Source organism: Crotalus tigris, unplaced genomic scaffold (assembly GCF_016545835.1).
Source record: "Crotalus tigris isolate CLP2741 ecotype Arizona unplaced genomic scaffold, ASM1654583v1 scf7180000018301.7375997, whole genome shotgun sequence".
Taxonomy (NCBI): domain Eukaryota; kingdom Metazoa; phylum Chordata; class Lepidosauria; order Squamata; family Viperidae; genus Crotalus; species Crotalus tigris.
The window spans coordinates 7,341,096-7,361,929 of NW_024096931.1; the positions used below are offsets into that span (position 1 = coordinate 7,341,096).

Here is a 20,834-nt window from a genome sequence, read left to right on the forward strand (position 1 = left end):
TTTTCAAGAAGAGACTGGACAGCCATTTGTCTGAAAAGGAATAGGGTCTCCTGCTTGAGCAGGGGGTTGGACTAGAAGACCTCCAAGGCCCCCTTCCAGCTCTGTTCTTCTGTATGCTGTTTCTTCTTCATCCTGCACTAAAATTGCCACTTTCTTAGAGGAAAATACATTGAAAGGGGCAAAGATGCTGCATTGATTAGAAGCGCGAGGCTTCTTAAAAGTACGGCCCTCGGAACGGCAACTTTTTCATTTTGCCCATCAACTGGGCCCAGATTTCAATTCAAATTTGAAGTTGCTGCTATGTTACAAATTAATACATGGATTTCTACCTGATCCAAAATGTGGGTTTATGTTAACCGTGTCTTATTTTTAACATCATCGGACATTTAAATCAGATTCTCAGCATCAGTTCTGTTATAATAAATAGAACTGTTGGTGAGAATCTGCTTTAAGATAAATTAACTTATAATAATTATGGACCAAAGCAGGGAAAATATAGTGAGCTCCACAAAAGGACCAGGAGTTGGTCTCAAATGGTTCCCTACAAAAGGACTTCAAAATTGCTGGAATTTTTTCCTCCAAGCAAAGATCACACAAAACAAACTGGGATCTCACCGTACAACTTTTTACTACAAAATCAACACATACAAAGATTAAAATGTAGTGAGCGCCACAAAGGGACCAGGAGTTAGTCTCAAATGGTCCCTACAAAGGACCTCAAAGTTGCTGGATTTTTTTTCCTCCATACAAAGATCACACAAAACAAACTGGGACCTCAGTGTACAACTTTTTACTACAAAATCAACACACACAAAGATTAAAAACTATCTCATCCCTCTGCCTGACAAAACATCTTTAAGCTAGGGATAAAATAATAGAATATTTATGCAACAGAATAAAATGAACTTTTACAACACTAAAGGCAAGATTAAAAACAGAATTAAAATATTTACAATACTTTGACACCCATTCCCCCCCTTTTTTTAAGGTTCAGGTCTTGATCTGAATATTTGGGCAGCTACTAAAGGCCCCTTATAAATTATGTGCAAGTAATCATTTACCAAAGAACGCTTTGCTAGAATGCATTAAATTAAATTAAATTATGTTCCTGGATAAATATTTAGGCTGTAATAGGTCACAGCAAAAAAACCCCAACAAACATTTCCAAGAAAATCACTTCCCTCTCTATTAAAAATCAGAGATAAAAAAGCAACCACACACAATTTATGCTGCCAACAGCTCCAAATGAGAAAACATTCCAGTGAGTTCGATTCTTAATTGCATTTTTCAAGACTTGTGAAGCCAGAGATATGATCCATTCTTGTTCTCCATTTCTCTTCGCGTTCAGCTTTCTGAAAGCTTTAAGAGAGGGAAAAAACACACACCCAAAAAACAAGTTGGTAAGGGAGCAGCTAAATAATGACAAATTTCTCTCTGCTACCACAAACAACATCTAATGAAAGGATGAGCCAGCAGTGTGGATACAAAGCTGTAATTGCTACATGTGTCTGAACTAACCAGGAGCCATTTCGATGCAGAAATGCATCAAAGCAAAAGGCAAAATTTTGTTACCCAGATAGGACAAGATCCCAAGATCAGCAGTTTCTGATCTCAAAAATCTGTGCTTGGTGGTTTTAACGGCTTCCGATATAGTTGCTCACCACATAAGAGCAAAGAGGTGGGTGAATGATGAACTATGTGATAAGTGAGACAAGCAAAGGGTTTATCATTCTTCTCGTCTCTGGCAAATTTGAACTGGGGTTCTTCTTTTTCCTTGATAACAGTCGAACTACGCATTACACTCCTCACACGTTGAGGGAATCTTGCACAAACACTGGCTGCTTGCAATTCTGCAAGCAAGTCTCTGGGTGAAGCTCTAAAGTGCTTTGACATCCTGTCTGTCTGTCTTTCTGTGTCTGTCTTCCTTCCATCCACCCACCCACCACCCACCCATCCTCTATTTATGTCTATCATTTTATCCATCCACCCATCCATCTTCATCCATCAATCTATCCATCTATCTTTTTATCCTCCCATCCATCCACTCACTCACCCACCCATCCATCCATCCACCCATCCTCTATTTCTGTGTCTATCATTTTATCCATCCACCCGTCCATCATTTATCATCCATCAATGTATCATGTGTCTGTTTGTCTGTCTATCTCTATCTATCATTTTATCAATCCACTCATCCATCATTGATCTATGTATCTATCTTTTTATCCTCCCATCCATCCATCCACTCACCCACCCACCCACCCATCCCCTATTTATGTGTCTACCATTTTATCCATCCGCCCATCCATCATTTATCATCCATCCATCAATTTATCATGTCTTTCTGTCTGTCTGTCTGTTATCTATCTATCTATCTATCTATCTATCTATCTATCTATCTATCTATCTATCTATCTATCTATCTGTCTATCTATCTTTCCACTCATCCATCACTGATTTATGTATCTATCTATCAACCTGCCTCCAGAAGTGGTGAATGCTCCAACACTGGAAGTTTTTAAGAAGAGACTGGACAGCCATTTGTCTGAAATGGTATAGGGTTTCCTTCCTGAGTTGGACTAGATGACCTCCAAGGTCCCTTCCAACATTACTACTACTACTACTACTACTACTACTACTACTACTACTACTACTATCAAGGAGACTTGAAGCAACCTGGAACTAAGGAGAAACTTCCTGACAGTTAGAACAATTAACCAGTGGAACAACCTGCCTCCAGAAGTGGTGAATGCTCCAACACTGGAAGTTTTTAAGAAGAGCCTGGACAGTCATTTGTCCGAAATGGTATAGGGTTTCCTGCCTGAGCAGGGGGTTGGACCAGATGACCTCCAAGGTCCCTTCCAATTTTATATATTCAAATTATTCTATCTATCATCTATCATTTTATCCATCCATCCATCCATCTCCATCCATCATCTATTTATCATCTGTCTGTCTGTCCATCCATCCACCCATCTTCTACATCGCCCCAAAATTTACCTACCTGTTCCAGATATTTCCAGCTATGCCAAACCCAGAAGTGGCCAGTTTAAGCAAGCATCTTCTTTTGTTTGTCTTTTCTTTTTAACAGCCAATAATACTCTCCACACACAAAAAAATCTGCCACCCAGCAGGGCCTGTGATGCTCCCTTGATGGGACTGGAAATGAAGTCACAGCTCACCTAGGGTGCTACTCTGAGGTCCACTGAGTCATAGGCCGATGCCCTCATCAGCTGAAGAGGCCTCGTAAATAACATTCGCAGTTCTTCATAGTTTGGTTTTTCTTCATATTCCAAAGTCATTACTTGTTGCAGGTAGTTCTTTATGGATTCTTTAAAAATCAATCAATCAATCAATCAGTTAATCAAACAGATCTCCATGGATGACAATGAAAAGAGCTGGTCTCTCTTAGTAACAACTGCAATATTTGTGATGCCACAACCTATGGCTTAGAATAGATCAAGGGTCCTCTACCTTGGCAACTTTAAGACTTGTGGACTTCAACTCCCAGAATTCTCCAGCCAGCAAGTTGCCAAGTTGGAAAACACTAGATAAAAACAACTGATTTTTCCAACCAGCTTGGCAATGGTCTAGTTAAGACTTGCTGAAGGCCAAGCAACAGAGGTCTTGAGCTTGTAAGAAATCCCAAGATCAATCTCACGACATTGTTAACCTGCTTTTCTACATAACATTCACTCAGAGCACTGCCAAAATAGGTCACTAAAAGTAAAATTGCAAATTATAGGTCAACTATTCTGCTCATTTGATCAGTATTTCCTCCAGGAGTTTGAGGCAGTTTACCTGGAGATCTTATTTGATTTTATCCCAAAAAACAAAAAGGCTAGACTGAGACTGGATTGATTCAGTCTCCCAATAGGTTTCTCTGGCTGACAGTGGCCTTGAACCCAGGACTACCCAGTTTCAAATAAATGCAAAGGGAAATCAAAGCAAATTCACCTATTCTTCCAATAAAACAAAGTATGTTTAGAAAAATACTGATGAAGATATTAGAAGGGAAAAGAGACAATATCACACTGAATATTTATGTAACGTTCAGGCCCTACTGTTCTAGACAACGGGAAAGGAGAACAATTTATCAGGATGTCTCCCAGATATGTAAATGGACACAAAAAAAAAGCAAATTGCAATCCACAAAAAGTACAGCACAAGGACATAACGTGTCTGTTGCCACAGTGGGAATATGACCTGGGATGCAAGAAAACTTCCAGCTGCAAATTCTACACTGCAGCGTTTCTCAACTGTGGCAACTTTTAAGGTGGGTGGACTTCAACTCCCGTAACCCCCCAGCCAGCCGTACTGTCACAACTGGCTGTGCAAAGTCACAGTTGATTATTTCTCATTGAAAATACAGGTTGTCCTTGACTTAACAATAGTTTGTTTAGGGACTGTTCAAAGTTGCAACGGCACTGGAAAAAGTGACTTATGATCGTTTTTGCACACTTGTGACGGTTGCAGGTTTCCCACGGTCAGGTGATCAAAATTCGGAGGCTTGGCAACTGACATGTACTTATGACGGTTGCGGTGTCCCGGGGTCACTTGATCCCCTTTTGTGACCTTGTGACAAGCAAAATCGATGGGGAAGCCAGATTCACTTAACCACCGTGTTACTAACTTAACACCTGCAGCGATTCACTTTTAACAACTGTTGGCAAGGTAGGTCAGAAAATAGGGCAAAATTCATTTAACTGTCTCGCTTAGCAACGGAAACTGTGAGCTCGGTTGTGATCGTAAACTGAGGACTACCTGTAAGGTGGAGAACTGTTGTGAATTAACCCTCCAATGCAGGGGTCCCCCAGGTTTGCCACTGGCCCATGGAAATAGTCGGCAAGCACGTGCATCCTCCCTTGCGCGAGCAGCGGGCGAGTGCATACACCCCATTTGCACGAGTGGCAGGCACGTGTGCACAACGTGGGTGGAAATGAGAGCTGCACGCATATGTTTGCCGGCCGCTTGCGTGAACCCTCCACTCCCCTCCGAAAAGATTGAGGAACACTGCTGTAAAATATACCTCAAATGAAAACCAGGATAGTAAAATGAGAAGGAGTCAACCCGACGTTACCTGGTAAGGCTCCCCAACCCAAGGACTGTCTTGGACTTTTGATAATATCCGCTTTGCACCTACAACGGCAGTGACAAACACCGTGAATTCCTTACACACAAGAAGTGCAGCTGAGACGCGAATTGTGCATCGACCATACAGGTAATCCTCGACTGCATTGGTGCCCATTTGCAGCATCCTGTGTTTTGTGACGGTTCCCCCCCCCAAAAAAAATGGCATTTATGCTTGAATTTTGCAAAAGTCTGCCCCAGCACACTTTAGCTCAGTTAATGACCACAGCTTCATAACTACTGATTTACTTAATCCCCATGGCAACCAGGTCAGGGCTTTTCAACTTTTTCACAGGTTGTACCACTTTTAGGACATGACAATATTTGAGTACCACCAGTGCTTAGCAAGGGGTCAAAAAACTTGATGACTAAAAAAAAAAAAGGAGGGGGGGAGGATTTTGGATTTTACTGATTAGATTCCTTTGTTGTTATAGAAATGGCTAGTTTATAATATTATGGAAAAGTAAAAAGTTGAGGTTCAATGTTAATGCTTCCTTCTACTATGTTCTTTTTCCCTTCTCCCCCTCACCTTCCCCCCTTTTCCTCCCCACTGTGTCCTACTATTTGCTTTTGTATTTTATTCTATAAAGGTAACAACATCAGTGCTAGAAGAGAGTGAGGTTTGCAAGGAGGGGGAGGAGGAGATGATGGAGATTGTGGGGTCCTTGGTGCTCTGTGACCTTGCTTGTTTCCTTGCAGACGTTTCATGAACCTAACTAGGTAACATCATCAGTGCTAGAAGAGAGTGAGGCTTGCAAGGAGGAGGAGGAGGAGGAGATGATGGAGATTGTGGGGTCCTGGGTGCTCTCTGAGCTTGCTTGTTTCCTTGCAGACGTTGCATTACCCTAACTAGGTAACATCATCAGTGCTAGAAGAGAGTGAGGCTTGCAAGGAGGAGGAGGAAGAGGAGGAGGAGGAGGAGGAGGAGGAGGAAGAGGAGGAGGAGATGATGATGATGGAGATTGTGGGGACCTTGGTGCTCTCTGAGCTTGCTTGTTTCCTTGCAGACGTTGCATTACCCTAACTAGATAACAACATCATCATTCAAGAAAGTGCCAAAGAGCCATTAGTAAACAGTCCAACCAAAGAATCCCTAAGGCCGCCCCCACCCACCCACCCACCCAGACAGGCAGGACACCAGAATATAAACCGACAGCAAACAGCACTCCTTACTAGCACTGATGATGTTACCTAGTTAGGGTCATGAACCGTCTGCAAGGAAACAAGCAATCTCAGAGAGCACCAAGGACCCTTCACTTCAACCCTTAGCCACAAATAGTCTCCTTCATTGGTACTTGTGTTATTGGATAATAAAACATCTGCAAGCAAGCAAACAAACTCAAGGACTTTATGGTTCAACCCTGAGCTGCAGAGGCTCTCTTCTATTGGGACCAGACCAAGGAGCTACTAAACAGCACACCCCCACAACACTGATAGGGCAAACTACTGTAGGTAAACAAAGAGCAAACCCCCTTCCTTCTAGCACTGATGGCGTTACCTAGTTGGGTAATGAAACGCCTGCAAGAATACAGCCAAGCTCAGAGAGCACCAAGGACCCCACAATTCAGGTATGATTTACAGCTATTCTCTAATATTGGAATTTTTTGTCTCCAGGATTAAAACAGGGAAGTGTGGGACCAGGATGAAGAAAAAAAACAGGACTCTATTATCAACCTTCAGTAGCCACTGCGGCCTTAACTGGTGATAGCTGAAATATCCCTTTTCCTCCAGGCAGTTGCCGAGAGTTGTAAGTGTGCACACACACCTCTCTTTTTCCTCTAGGACCATGCAGGGATCCGCCAGCTCTGCAGACCAGGGAAGGGCACCACACAGCCACTTTACCAGGCAGTAACCCAAGGATTCAAGATCGCTTCGACGGGATGGAGCTGTTAGGAAACAAGCAAGCAAATCCCCGTAAGAAATACAGGAACCAGAGTTCCAGGGTTCCCACCCCACAGAAAGGAAGATGGGATGTAGCGCAGTCACTCACCGGCTAGCTACCATTTTTAACAGAGGGCTTACTGGTGAAGGCAGCAGGCTAGAAAGTGGGAAATCGTGAGTTCAAGTCCCACCTTAGCCACAAAAGCCAGCTGGCTGGCCTTGGGCCAATGACAAGGAGACCGTGAGTTCTAGTCCCGCCTTAGAGCGGTTGGGTGACTTTGGACCAGTCACTAGGAGAATGTGAGTTCTAGTCCCACCTTAGCCACAAAAGCTGGCTGGATAACTCAATCACCAGGAGACTGGAAGTTCTAGTCCTGCCTTAGCCACGAAAGCCAGCTGGGTGGCCTTGGGCCAATGACAAGGAGACCATGAGTTCTAGTCCCGCCTTAGACATAAAGAGCGGTTGGGTGACTTTGGACCAGTCACTAGGAGAATGTGAGTTCTAGTCCCACCTTAGCACGAAAGCTGGCTGGATAACTCGGTCGATCACCAGGAGACTGGAAGTTCTAGTCCTGCCTTAGCCACGAAAGCCAGCTGGGTGGCCTTGGGCCAGTGACCAGGAGAATGTGACTTCTAGTCCCTTCTTAGCCATCAAAGCTGGCTGGCTAAGTCGGCCAATCACCAGGAGACTGTGAAGTCTAATATGAAAGCCAGCTGGGTGGCTTTGGGCCAGTCCCTCTCTCTCTACCCCCAACTCAACTAACAAGGTTGTTGTAAGGTAAATAGGAGGAGGAAGGTGTGCTGGATATGTTCGTAGGTAACATCATCAGTGCTAGAAGAGAGTGAGGCTTGCACTCACTCTCATAGGTAACATCATCAGTGCTAGAAGAGAGTGAGGCTTGTAAAAATAATAAAGATGGGATGTAAATAAACAAATTTCCAAAGTTGATCTGTCTCAAGCGTTATCAAGCAATGAATAAAGTTTTTCCATGTTTTAGAGAGCCTCTATGCCATGTCCACAAAGCAGCCGAGAACAACCCTTAATGTCAACACAATTTTGTGGGGCAGAAGGTCAATGTTTCACTCTTCCTTTCACCATGCGATAGTCACACACCAAAACCTTAGTTAATCTACATACCTATCTACTAACCTACCTCAAGAATGGAGAGGTTTGGGGGCTTACAGGATCAGCAAGTAGGCTAAGGAAGACCAGATTTTGGATAAATTTATCATCCAAGGTTCAGGGGAACACCAAGAACCAGATTGAGGTTATAGGTAATGGCTTGGTGCTTGGGTACACTCTACTCCTAAGTAATATTTAATAAAAAAACGCGCCTTGACGAAGGGGGTGCATTTAGAGCGCAATTTGATCAGCTGGGGCCGGTGACGCGTTTCCAGCAGCCGGAAACAGGTGTTTAGCGATCACATATAGGTTTCCTCTCAGCGTTTGCCTTTTAACCCTGACGATGTCGAGAGTTATCGACGAAAGCTAGGTTGATTAAATTCTATTTTCTTACTCATTCTCTTGGTGATCGTTATTTTAGCAATATGGACATACCCAAGAGTCGAATTTTTACTCATATTTCTAATTAATAATATATATATATATATATGGCCATCCAACTCACTAACAGTGAGTGTGGGCAGCTTACAAAATTAAAACCCCAGTACAAAACCCAATAAACTTGTCCTTCTGGCAACAACAATCAAGTCAATCAATCAATCAAGTCAATCAATCAATCAATATGCTTCATATCACTCTGGGGCTTTCAGGCTTGCTGGCAAAACCAAAAGTCTTCAGGGACTTTGGGAGGAGTTTCAAGGTGGGTGTCAGCCTTATCTCCGTGGGGATGACGTGTTCCACGAGGACGGAGTCACCACCGAGAAGGCCCTTCTTTAGGAAAGGGAAGCCATAGCGTATCCTGCCTCCCCGTCTGTTGGGTTGGGTAGACGTGACTGAGGAAAGAGGGCCTTCAAATAACCGGGCCCCAATCCAGGTAGGGCTTTAAAGGTGACAACCAGCACCTTGAATTGGACCTGGAAGCAAATTGGCAGCCAACGCAGCTCCCCCAAGGGAGGTGACCTATGTGCAAATCCAGGCCTGCACTTGGAATATTGGCCAACTCACCTGCTCCCCTGTGGCTGTCCAGACTGATGAACTCCAAGTTGCCTTCATGAGGTGTCCGGCTGCAGTCCCGCTGAGGGACATGTTTCCCCCCAGGGCTGTATCGAAAGGCAAAGCTGAAATCTGCTAAAGTAACCTGGAGGATAAGAAGGAAGGAAGAAGAGCAGAAGATCCTCAAAAAAGCTACAGCAGGGGTCTTCAAACTTGGCCCTTTGATGACTTGTGGACTTCAACTCCCAGAATTCCTCAGCCAGGCACGCTGGCTGAGGAATTCTGGGAATTGAAGTCCACAAGTCATCAAAGGGCCAAGTTTGAAGACCCCTGGTCTGGATCCAAGCCTGCAGTTTCATCAAAATGGCTGACTGAGGAATTCTGGGAGTTGAAGTCCACAAGTCATCAAAGGGCCAAGTTTGAAGACCCCTGGTCTGGATCTAAGCCCGCGGTTTCATCAAAATGGCCGACTGAGGACTTCTGGGAGTTGAAATCCCCAAGTCATCAAAAGGCCACGGTTGAAGACCCCTGAGCTACAGAGTATGACTTACGACAACCACCGGGCCCCCAAATTTCTGTCGCTAAGTGAGACATTGGTTAAGTGAGTCTTGCCCCATATTACGAACCTTTCTTACCGCGGTTGTTAAGTGAACCACTACAGTTGTTAAGTTAGTAACATGGGTGTGAAGTGACTCTGGCTTCCCCATTGACTGTGCTTCTCAGAAGGTGGTTAAAGACGATCACATGACTCCAGGACAACGCAACTGTCATAAATACATGCCAGTTGCCAAGCTTCCCAGTTCTGATCACGTGACCATGGGGACGCCGCAGGAAAATGGTCATCAATCCTTCGCCATTTCCTTTTGTCCCTCCCTTCCTTAATTATTCTATTCGAAATTATGTCAATTTTGTCCCGTGGCAAGTTGTCCTAGACCCGCTCTCCTTGTCTTACCACAGTAAGATCAGCTGGATTCACATATATGTTTTCAGCAGCCAGATCCCCGTGAGTATATTCATTTTCGTGAAGGTACTCCAGGACGTCAAGCTAAAGGCAAAGAGAAAGGCAGAAAGGAAGGCTCAGCCATGCAAATTCCTCTTTTCCAGGATTGCTATTCCTGGAACAGACTTCATGGGTGGGAAATAGCAGAGTGGGGGGGATAGGAGATGGCTTTGCCTTGTTAATTAAACTTGTATGCTGCCCATCTCACTAACCAAGGTGACTTTGGGTGGCTTAAAGTGAAATAAAAACATAAATATGAAAACAATTAAAATGAACAATCAAATGCAGCCATATTTCGGCACTCGACGGCTCAAAAACTCATCAAATTTGATAGTCAACGCATTTTGAAGCAGAAATCTTGTCCTGGTTTTAGTATTTGCTGCGTCTTCCAGACCAAATTACCGACAGGTATCACTGTAAAGCAGGGGTTCTCAACCTTGGCAACTTTAAGACGTGTATAGACTTCAACTCCCACACATCTTAAAGTCCACACATCTTAAAGTTGCCAAGGTTGAGAACCCTTGCTGTAAAGGCTAAAAACCAAGAGGATAAAAGATGTGGGGGTGGGCTTATCAACCAACCATCTCCAGCATGTCTATGGAGATGCTCCATCATCCAGGAAATGGTTGTCCCAAAGGTGCTTTTTCCAAAAGTGCTTTCTTGATTTTTTTGGTTTGAAAACGTTTCGCTTCTCATCCAAGTGAACTGGGAACTGAAGAAGCTTCTTGGATGAGAAGCAAAGTGTCTTGAAACAAACAAACAAACAAAAATCCCCAAAAGACTAGTTGCCTTTTGGAAAAAAGCACCCTTGGGACATCTCCAGCATGGCATGATCCCGGCAGAGTCGAACGTCTATGGAGGTTCTCAGTTGTCCAGGTCATGGTTGTCCCCAAAGGTGTTTTTCCAAGAGACTTTTGTTTCTCCACGAAGACGATTTGCTTCTAATTCAAGAAGAACTGAAGAAGCTTCTGGTACGAGGAGTGACATGTCTTCAAGGAAAAACAAAGGCAGTCCAGTTGCCTCTTGAAAAAGCACCCCTGGGACAGCAGAGCCAGTTTTTAACAAGATCTTGGAAATCTCAATTCACCTCCCAACCGCTTTATAATTATTGGAACTAGGCGGGATCCTGTTTGAGATGCTTTCTCAGATTACCGCTCTGCCCTGGACTCAGGTTTCTTTTATCTGATCACTGCCTTAGTATAAAAGCTCTTCCTGTCCTTTACGGCCATCCCCTTCTGACCATTAGAGAAACTCCTTCCCCGTTGTGTGCCTTCCTGGCATGCCGTACCAGCCTGACCGCAAGCTGCAAAACAGCTTTCTCCTCCATCTGGCTTTCGTTGTCATCTAGGATTGACTGAAGAGATCGACCCAATTCGGGAAAGACCAGGAACCTGCCAATCAAAGTTTACGCTGCGTGTGAATTGGGCTGCCCATCACAGTGTGCATCTACTCTTGGGTCATCTTCCGGTTTAAAAAAAAAAAAAAAGCCCACCAGGAATTAGGGAGGCTAGTGGGGTGGAATGTCGCCTGGATTCCCAGGTGGGAGGGGCTGCCTTCCCGAGGTCAAAGAGGCGGTGAAGATGATATAGTTTGGTGGGAGAAGGAGCGTTAAGAAGGCTCCTCCCCAGCGATTCTCAGATCTCTTTTGTGCTGCCAATAGTTGCTTTAGTTTGGCAAGACTTCTGTCTAGAGATCAGCGGTTCTCAACCTGTGGGCCGGGACCCCATTTGGGGCCGAACGACCATTTCACGGGGGTTGCCATACAACGCAGTCCGCCATTTTCCCCCCCTTTTCTTTAGCTGTGCTACTCCCTTTTATTCTATTGGCTTTTGAAAGCCAATAGAATAGACTCTCTTGAATAGAGTCTAATTCTATTGGCTTTCAAAAGCCAATAGGAATTGTCCAGGCTGTCTCTGCCCTGCTGAGCCCGCCAAAAGTCCCATTCTGCAAACGGTGCTGCACCAATTGAGTAGTCCTCGACTTACGACCGGTTGAGTAGTCCTCGACTTACGACCGGTTGGGGGGTCGCGGCATTAAAAAGGTTGAGAACCACTGCTATAGATGAAGATCCATACAGGAAGCCTCTCAGAAGTACAGGCAGTCCTCGACTTACAAGCGCTTGCTTAGTGACTGAAGTTACAACAGCACAGAAAAAAGTGACTTTTGACCATTTTTCCATTTACAACCGTTGCAGCCTCCCCATGGTCACGTGATTAAAACCTGGATGCTTCACAACTCGCTCATATTTATGACCAATGCAGTGTCCCGGGATCACGTGATCACTCCCTCTTTTTCTGACCTACTCACAACTAAAGTCAACAAATAAGCCAGATTCATTTGACAACTGTGTGACCAGCTTAACAACTGCAGTGATTCACTTAGCAACCGTGGCAAGGTGGTAAAATGGGTCAAATCTCACTTAACAACTGTCTTGCTTAGCAACATAAATTGGGGGCTCAACTGTAGTTGTAAGTCAAGGGACTATTTGTAATTCTGGGTGTCTTTCTTGATTCTTGAGGCCTGAGAGCTGGCTATTTATTTTCAAGACATCCTTCTAGACCAGGGGTCACCAACCCCCGGTCCATGGACCGGTACCAAGCCGTGGCATGCCACCAACCGGTCCGCACAAACAAGCTAAGCCCCATCCGTGGGATGCAGGCAGCACACAAAACCTTTCTCCACGGAACCGGTCCCTGGTGCCCAAAAGGTTGGGGTTCTCTGAATTAGACTTTGGAGAGTCTCCTCTCTCCTGGAGCTGACGTGTACAAAATTCAGTCTTCCTCGAAAGTATAGAGGTGTGAAAATCAAATACTGTTGTAAGAGGAACAAACAAATGCTAACTACAAAATGAGAGCTTTGGGGAACATCCTGGGTGTTATGGTTCCGGCTAATGAAACACTTCAAAGAACTTCCAGGCATTGATTTTCCTAAAAGTCTTTATTTATGTTACAAAATGTCAGCACAGGCATAAGGAAGATATGCCAAGATCTAAATTCTCTTCCCCTGAGCAATTAAATTATCAGCATGTTCCCTCCCTAAATTAGCTGTCATATATCACCTCATCCAATTAGTGTGAAGGTCAAAGGTTTCCTTCCTCTCTCTTTCCTGGGCTTTTCCCTCCACCCTCTTCTGCTCTGCATTAACTCTAAAAATACCAGACAGTTCTGCATATTGTCAAAGCAAGTATATACAGTATTTGCAGCGTTGACACTGGGTCTATTCAAATCAATGCTGTGCAAGGAATGGCAACAGAAGGCTTCACCCACGCGCCAAACTGTGGGAGATGCACACGATTGTTGTGAAACAGGAGAAGAACCCAGATCAAACTCTCTTAGCGTTGGGACTCACCTGTAGCTATTCCCATGGACGCCAAAACCAACGCATTCAGGTATCCCCAGGAACGGCATTAAATATTGCTTCTTCCATTTCTCCACTGCAGGGAGAGATCAGACGGGACAGGGCAATTGAACAGAAATGTAGCATTGCTTGCGCGGACAGGCCCTCAAACTGTCCCACTTTTGAAGCCGAACAAGAAGAGATGAGAGATCAGAGTGGGCCAAGAGAAGGCTGAGGCTGCTGCCCTGTGTTCCTGTCCCCAAGACCCACTTACAAAGGGGTGGGTAAGTCCTCCAGCGTTTGGGGTTTTTTTACCTGTGACTTTCTTGGCGGCTCGCTGCAGAAAGTTCTGTTCATTAAACAGCTTGCCCTCTTTGGTATCCTGAGAAAAGAAAGACAACACGGAAGTTCCTTTTTGGTGGCGAGCAATGCGCTATCTTTAGCAAGCTGAAAAATCCGGTTCCGGTCCACGGAAAAGTTCAACGCTATCTCTAACCCAGAGATTTGAACTCACCAGTTTGAGGGTGTATTTGTGCTTTGGCGAGCGTTCAGACGTTAACCTTGCTGTGAATAGATAAATAAATAAATAAAATGACATACTGGTAAGGAATGCAAGAGAGGCCCATTTAGGCCCTTTAAATGTGCAGGATCTAACAGAGCACAACAGTTTCACGATTCTACCTTTCACATGAGAAAAATGGAAATATTGGCAGTGTTTCATCAGGCACCTTCAGTTTATTTTGTTTTATTTTTTGTTCATTACATTGGCTCCAATAACGTTCTCCTTTTCAAGACAGGTTTGCCTTCGGAAAAATTATAAAGCACCAAGCTGCAAATTACCCCCCACCCCCCACCCCACAACTGGGCGATCACCCTGAATACCTTCATACATCAGCCCACGGTCAGATTGGCTCAGAAGCTTCCAAATCATCCACTCTTTATTGTTCAGATCTGTCAAGATTTCACGCTCGGGAAGAGGTTTCAGGCACAGACATCTTTCCTTTTTGGGTGACTGGATAGCTGCCTTTCCTTCAATAAGGAGAGATATAAATATTTAGATTTAGATAGCCCTTTATTGTCATTTTTTTTCCTGTGGGCATAATGGCGCACGTTAAAAATGAAATTTAGTTGCTTCCTCTCAAAGTGTACACATACATCACCCACTTTTGAAACATACTGTATACAACATATGTATAGACCTGCACCCTTACATATAAGTAACATATAAATATTATTCATTGTCCATCTTGAATAAATAACGGAAGGAGGAAGCTTGAGAGTTCACAAGGTTAATACTGTATGCGACAAAGCTGTGACTGACTCTTCTTCGGATACCACGGAGCCCCCTCCTCCCAGAAGGGAACAAGGAAAACAGGTTGTGAAGAGTATTGTCGTGTTTCAGGCAATCTTGTGGACCCTGCTCAAGCAATGTTTATGTGCTGTGTCCTGGATGGGAGGGAGGGAACTGCCAATGATCTTTTCTGCCGTCCTCACCACTCTCTGCACCGCCTTCCTGTCTGAAGCGGGGATGCTTCTAAACCAGACTGTGATGTTGTATGATAGGATGCTCTCGATCATCCCCCTGTAGAAAGTGGTGAGGAGAAGGAAGATGTGCTTTTTGGAGAGATGGGTGTGTCATGTTCCAGACAATCTTGCGGACCCTGCTCAAGCAACGCTTATGTGCTATATCCTGGATGGAAGGGAGGGAACTGCCAATGATCTTTTCTGCTGTTCTCACCACTCTCTGCACCGCCTTCCTGTCTGAAGCGGAGAGGCTTCTAAACCAGACTGTGATGTATGACAGGATGCTCTCGATCATCCCTCGGTAAAAAGTGGTAAGGACAGAGGAAAAAAATATGTCCTTTTTGGGGAGATGCTGATTTTGACTGGCCATTGAGAGTAGAGGGGCTTCTGTTCAACAAAATCCAACCAAAAGATCTTGAGGAGATCCAGGATTTCCCCACCCATCCTGTTCTTCAGGAGAATGGTGGATAAAAGGAAGGAGTACAGTGGCAACCACAACTGAGCCCAAAATTTATGTTGCTAAGCGAGACATTTGTTAAGTGGGGCTTGCCCCATTTCCCGATCTTTCTTGCTATTAAGTGAATCACTGCAGTTGTTCAGTTAGTTACACAGTTGTTAAGTGAATCTGGCTTCCTCATTGACTTTGCTTGTCAGAAGGTTGCAAAAGGGGATCACGTGACCCCCCCCCCAGGACATTGCAACCGTCATAAACGTGAGACAGTTGCCAAGCATCTAAATTTTGACCGTGTGGATGCTACAATGGTCGTTAAGTGTGAAAAAAGGTCGTAAGTCATTTTTTTCCAGTGCTATTGTAACTATGAACACAGTAACTGAACTGTTGTAAGCTGTGGACTACCTGTATTAAAGACAGAGCATAGGTTGAACTGAGATAGGGATAAGATACTATTAAATGTCCAGTATTAAGATACTATGAAAGCCAAGAGGTGAAATCAGTGTTCCTCAATTCTGGCAACTTGAAGATGAGTGGACTTCAACTCCCACAATTCCTCAGCCAACATGTTGCCAAGATTGAGAAACACTGCATACCATAAATAAGCTTAATATTGGCAAAATGTTGGTCTTCAGACATGAAAGAACGAGCGTTTGTGATCCAGCCATCGCTATTAGCTTGACCAATCACATTCTCTGCATCGCTAATGCTGACCAGGTCTATTCATCCTTACCCTTTGCCTTTGGAGAAACGGATGTTGTCGAGCCCTGTGGAGAAGGGATTGGAGACATTCCCTTGTTGGGAAAAAATATCCGCACCTTTTTCTTGTCAGGCGATTGTGGCAGCTCAGCCTGGACGTCCCGATTTAATTCTGAGCAAGATACGAGAAGATGCGGTTGGAGCAGTCAAAAGAGTCACAGCTAAGCCCCAAACTAGAAAAACACAGCAGACCTGAGCAACTATGGGTAGTAAAGGGGTCATTCGTCTGTCTGCACACCGCAGCAAGCACAAGGTATGAGCGATTGTGAGGGCCTGAGACCCCAACTCTGAAAGCACTTCATTTACAAAGCAACATATTCTTTTCAACTCTTTTCAGTCTGCTTTCATCTTGTCTGCATAGAAATTCAGGACAGGCAGCTGCCAGCAGCTTAGCTAGATCAGAACAAGATCTACACATTTGACAAGGAAGTCAGAGAAACTACAGGGAGATGCACAGAATGCAGTTAAAACACTACCTAGAAGCTTGCTGCAAGTAGTATAGGTCAGGGTTCTCCAACCCCCGGTCCGTGGACCAGTAGCGGGCCACAGCATGCCAGCAACCGGTCCATGCAAACAAGCAAAGCCCCAAAGCCCCAGATGCAGGCAGCACACAAAACCATGCACTTTCCAGTCCGTGGAAAAACCTTTCTCCACGTTAACCGGTCCCCGGTGCCCAAAAGGTTGGGGGCCTCTGGTATAGGTCATGCTAAGAACACTGAGCTTAACACCTGAGATTTGGGGCTGAATTGTGGCTGTAAGTCGAGAACTGCCCATATTAAGTGAGATTTATGCCATGATGTCATGGCGTACCTGATAGGCATCTCTAGAGCAGTGTTTCTCAACCTTGACAATTTTAAGGCATGTGGACTTCAACTCCCAGAATTCCACAGCCAGCATGCTGGCTGTGGAATTCTGGGAGTTGAAGTCCACATGCCTTAAAATTGTCAAGGTTGAGAAACACTGCTCTAGAGGAAGGGTGAGTGACCTCATTTTAGCCGATATTCAGACCAGCGAAATTTCTCAGCCTGCAACTAACCGCGTTTAATGAATTTCACACACCATTCAGAGAAGGAGATGGGGTGATCTGCATTGGTTCTTCTTCTTGAACCGGAAGCCGGCCTCCACAGGCAGGACAGAAGTGAAACATTTCTTCAACTTTCTGTCCACACTGGGGACAAAAATTGACCATCCTGGAAAAAGTCACCGAGAAAATAAAAGGGTGGTCAGATCCCTAAGTAAACTGATGCATACCAGAAAGCTGAATATGCCCAGGGGGGAAAAAAGTAGATTTTAATATATATTGGCTGAATGCCACAGTGAAATTCTTAGAAGTCTTTAGTCACCTAACTTTTGTTTTATTAGGGTGGAGAAAAAAGAAGTCCATATAACAGAAAATAAAAAGGAAGGCTATAAAGACACCCGCTTATAAAAAAAAATGTCCCAAGGTTCTTTACTTCAAAATAACCACAAATTACATCTGTTCGGTTCTTGGTGTTCTCTAAGCCTGCTTTTCTTTTTCATGATCAAGCCTGAAACATCTGCAGAAGGCAAGCAAACCTGAAAACCTCAAGAAAATAATCCTATCTTGACCTACAAATATTTTCCACCTTCACAAATTAATTTGCTACTTATTTCCTATTACCTATTCCTTTACCATGACTATAACTTGTTGTTTATATCTTATGATTTATGTAGATTGCTTTATTTAGTATTGTATGACCATCACTGAGTATTGTATCTTATGATTTATGATTGTATTCTATAATTATGATTTATCACTTGTTGTTTGCATGTACAACCGAGAGCTTATGTACCAGAAACAAATTCCTTGTGTATCCAATCACACCGAGACAATGAAGAATTCTATATTTCTATTTATAATAACTAATACACAATCTCTAGTGGTGAAAAAGCATTTCCAGAGAAACCTTTGTGTTCATGGGCTTTCTATAAAAAGATATGACAAAACCGGGCTTCAGTAGGCCTTAATACATAGAGAAATACATATTTGATACAAAACAAATGTGCTAGTTTGCCTGAATTTTGCTTAATATCTTTCGCAGAGCCAAACAACTGTACTTCATGCAAATAAACTATGGTTAAGCAAAGGAAGGGCTTAATTAGATCTGGAGATCTGCAGGTGACCATTGTCCACATACTTTAACTCTTTTACTAACCCAGTGTTTCTCAACCTTGACAATTTTAAGGCATGTGGACTTCAACTCCCAGAAGTCCAGCTAGCAATGCTGGCTGTGAATTCTGGGAGTTGAAGTCCACATGCCTTAAAATTGTCAAGGTTGAGAAACACTGTACTAACCAGAACAGGAATCCTCGAACTTGGCCCTTTTATGACTTGTGGACTTCAACTCCCAGAATTCCCCAGCCTTCTGGGAGTTGAAGTCCACAAGTCATAAAAGGGCCAAGTTGGAAGACCCCTGGTCTAGGTCAATGTTTCCAACCCTGGCAACGTGAGGGTGTGTGGACTTCAACTCCCAGAATTCCCCAGTCATCTCCCCATATCCCATGGCAACACCGAGAGGCGTATGGGTCCGGGGGCTCCGGCCTATCCAGAGGCCTAAGGACCGGGCAAGGGAAGACGGGAGGCGCGTACCCCGCCTGCCTACCCACCCGGTGCCGGGCCCGCGGCTCCTCTTGGCGGCCGCGTCGCCCTCCTCTGCCCGCGGCCGCCGCTTCCCAGCCGCTCCGCCGGATTTCATGGCGGCATCGCTTTCGCTTTCGCAGATTTCCAGATTTCCGGTGCGTGGCCACACCCCCTTTCTTTCTTGACCACGCCCCCCGGCAGTGTGTGAAAACTTGCTTAGAATTCCCAGAGGGAAACAAATAAACAAACAAAAGGTATCGGGTCATAGAGAGGAGCTGGTCCTCCAAGATAGATGGGCGTTTTCCCCAATGCCTTATGGATGCCTTGACTCTTTGGGCCTGGAAGTACTTCCGTCAGCCACCAGGGGCAGAACGCAGGAAACGCTCGATGCATTTTTTTCCCAATTTTCCACACTAAAACCCAAGCCTTGCAGCAGCCTTGACTTTGATTTTTAATCGCAATTTCGTGTTTTTTTTAATAAATAACTCAAGGCGACGAATGCACCTAAATAGTACACTTTCATCCTATTTTGCCCACAATAGAGGAGTTTGCTTTACTGTTCCCCATGGAACCTGCAGTTACATCTATGAGCCACCAGGGGCAGCATGTGCCATAATTAAACATAATCTCCCATTTCGTATGATAAAAGAATGGTATATTGCTACATTTTCTCTATGGAGCCTGGAATGTGTGAACTGAACCATCCGGGTCAGTGTATTCTGTACTTTCAATATATTGCCCCATTTGGGTCTGGAATATCCCAATGAGCCAATGGGGCAGTGCAATATGAGTGCTGTAGTGCAGGCACCATAGCGCGATTAATGGATTTATTGTGCAATATCCTATACAGCACATCCTAAGTGGCTCTCTAAGGTACTGGAATCTCAACAGTGGAAAACAAAGAAACGCATGCATCGTTTATTAGATGTGTATGTTATCCATCTGGCTTAGAGGCCATTCATAAAGGACATACAATGCCTTGGTTGCCCACTTGGGTTATTGCAAACACTCCAGGCTGCCGTATGTCCAGTGTAGTCCATTATATTGCAGTATACAATATTCCCCACTAATCCTGTAATAAGTCATATAGAGGGCAGTATATCCTATATATTGCTTTATATGTCCCACTGAGCAGTACCCATCATCTGCTCACATTACACTCAGTTGCAGCCAAGCCATTACAGAACTGGCTTGGTTATGATTTAATCTTGCACGGACCCAGCCATGGTGGTTTATACCAGCAGCCCTCAACTTATGACCACAATGAGAACCAGAAAAACAGTCCTTGGTCTTAAGTTGAGGGACTCATGGAACTGAAAGTTGACACTTGAGAGCAACTACATTTCATTTTTAATGTGTGCCGTTGTGTCCAAAGGGGGGGGGGAAATGACAATAAAGGTTATCTATCTATCTAAGTGCTTTGAGTTCTGTCATGGCAGTCATTAAGTGAACAGTGTGGCCGTTAAGTGCAAATCCATTCATTTCAATGGGTGCTTTTGCTGGAAACTGGCAAAAACATGAGTCATATGACTGCAGAATGTTTGTGGTCATAAAGAGGACCAGCTGCCAAGCACCCAATATGCAGTCATGTGATCATGGGTATGTTTGTGTGTGACCATTTACAAAGGCTGAAGATTGTGTGCATGCTTTATGGGAGGTAAAGCACCCATTCTGTGGCCGTCATAAATGCAGATAAAAGTCGAGCACTGCCTAAAGCAAAGCCATTGAACTACAGAGCATGGCTGAGTATGCCACAGTTTAGCTTAATCTTCCTGGCTCCACGCATGTCAGGACTAAAACCTTTGTGATTATAATTCATCCACCCTGCTAAGATGTTGAAACACTTCAAGGTGATGCATCATAAAAGACTCAGGAGTTTGTATATAAAGTTTGTTTTTATATAAAAAAAATCACTAGCCAACATGAACTTTCATTAACATTAATCTTTTTTAAAAAATCACCTCTTTGAGCAGGTCCAATATTCCTCAAATTCATGCAGTCTTCAACACAAGCCTTTTTTAAATCTTGGTAGACG

The 20,834-nt window shown here is 44.2% G+C and overlaps 1 protein-coding gene across 1 annotated transcript; it reads right to left on the minus strand.

Moving 5' to 3' along the window:
• Window positions 1-609: 609 nt before the first annotated feature.
• Window positions 610-18,960, minus strand: VRK3 (VRK serine/threonine kinase 3). The gene is made up of 14 exons (XM_039349951.1): window positions 18,826-18,960; window positions 17,257-17,387; window positions 16,172-16,309; window positions 14,346-14,492; window positions 13,978-14,027; window positions 13,779-13,845; window positions 13,476-13,560; window positions 11,416-11,518; window positions 10,080-10,172; window positions 9,140-9,272; window positions 6,896-7,016; window positions 5,081-5,139; window positions 3,183-3,331; window positions 610-1,359 (listed from the first exon to the last, which is right to left on the minus strand). The coding sequence occupies exons 1-13, from the start codon at window positions 18,912-18,914 to the stop codon at window positions 3,183-3,185; spliced, it is 1,365 nt and encodes a 454-aa protein (XP_039205885.1). The 5' UTR covers window positions 18,915-18,960; the 3' UTR covers window positions 610-1,359.
• Window positions 18,961-20,834: the final 1,874 nt, after the last annotated feature.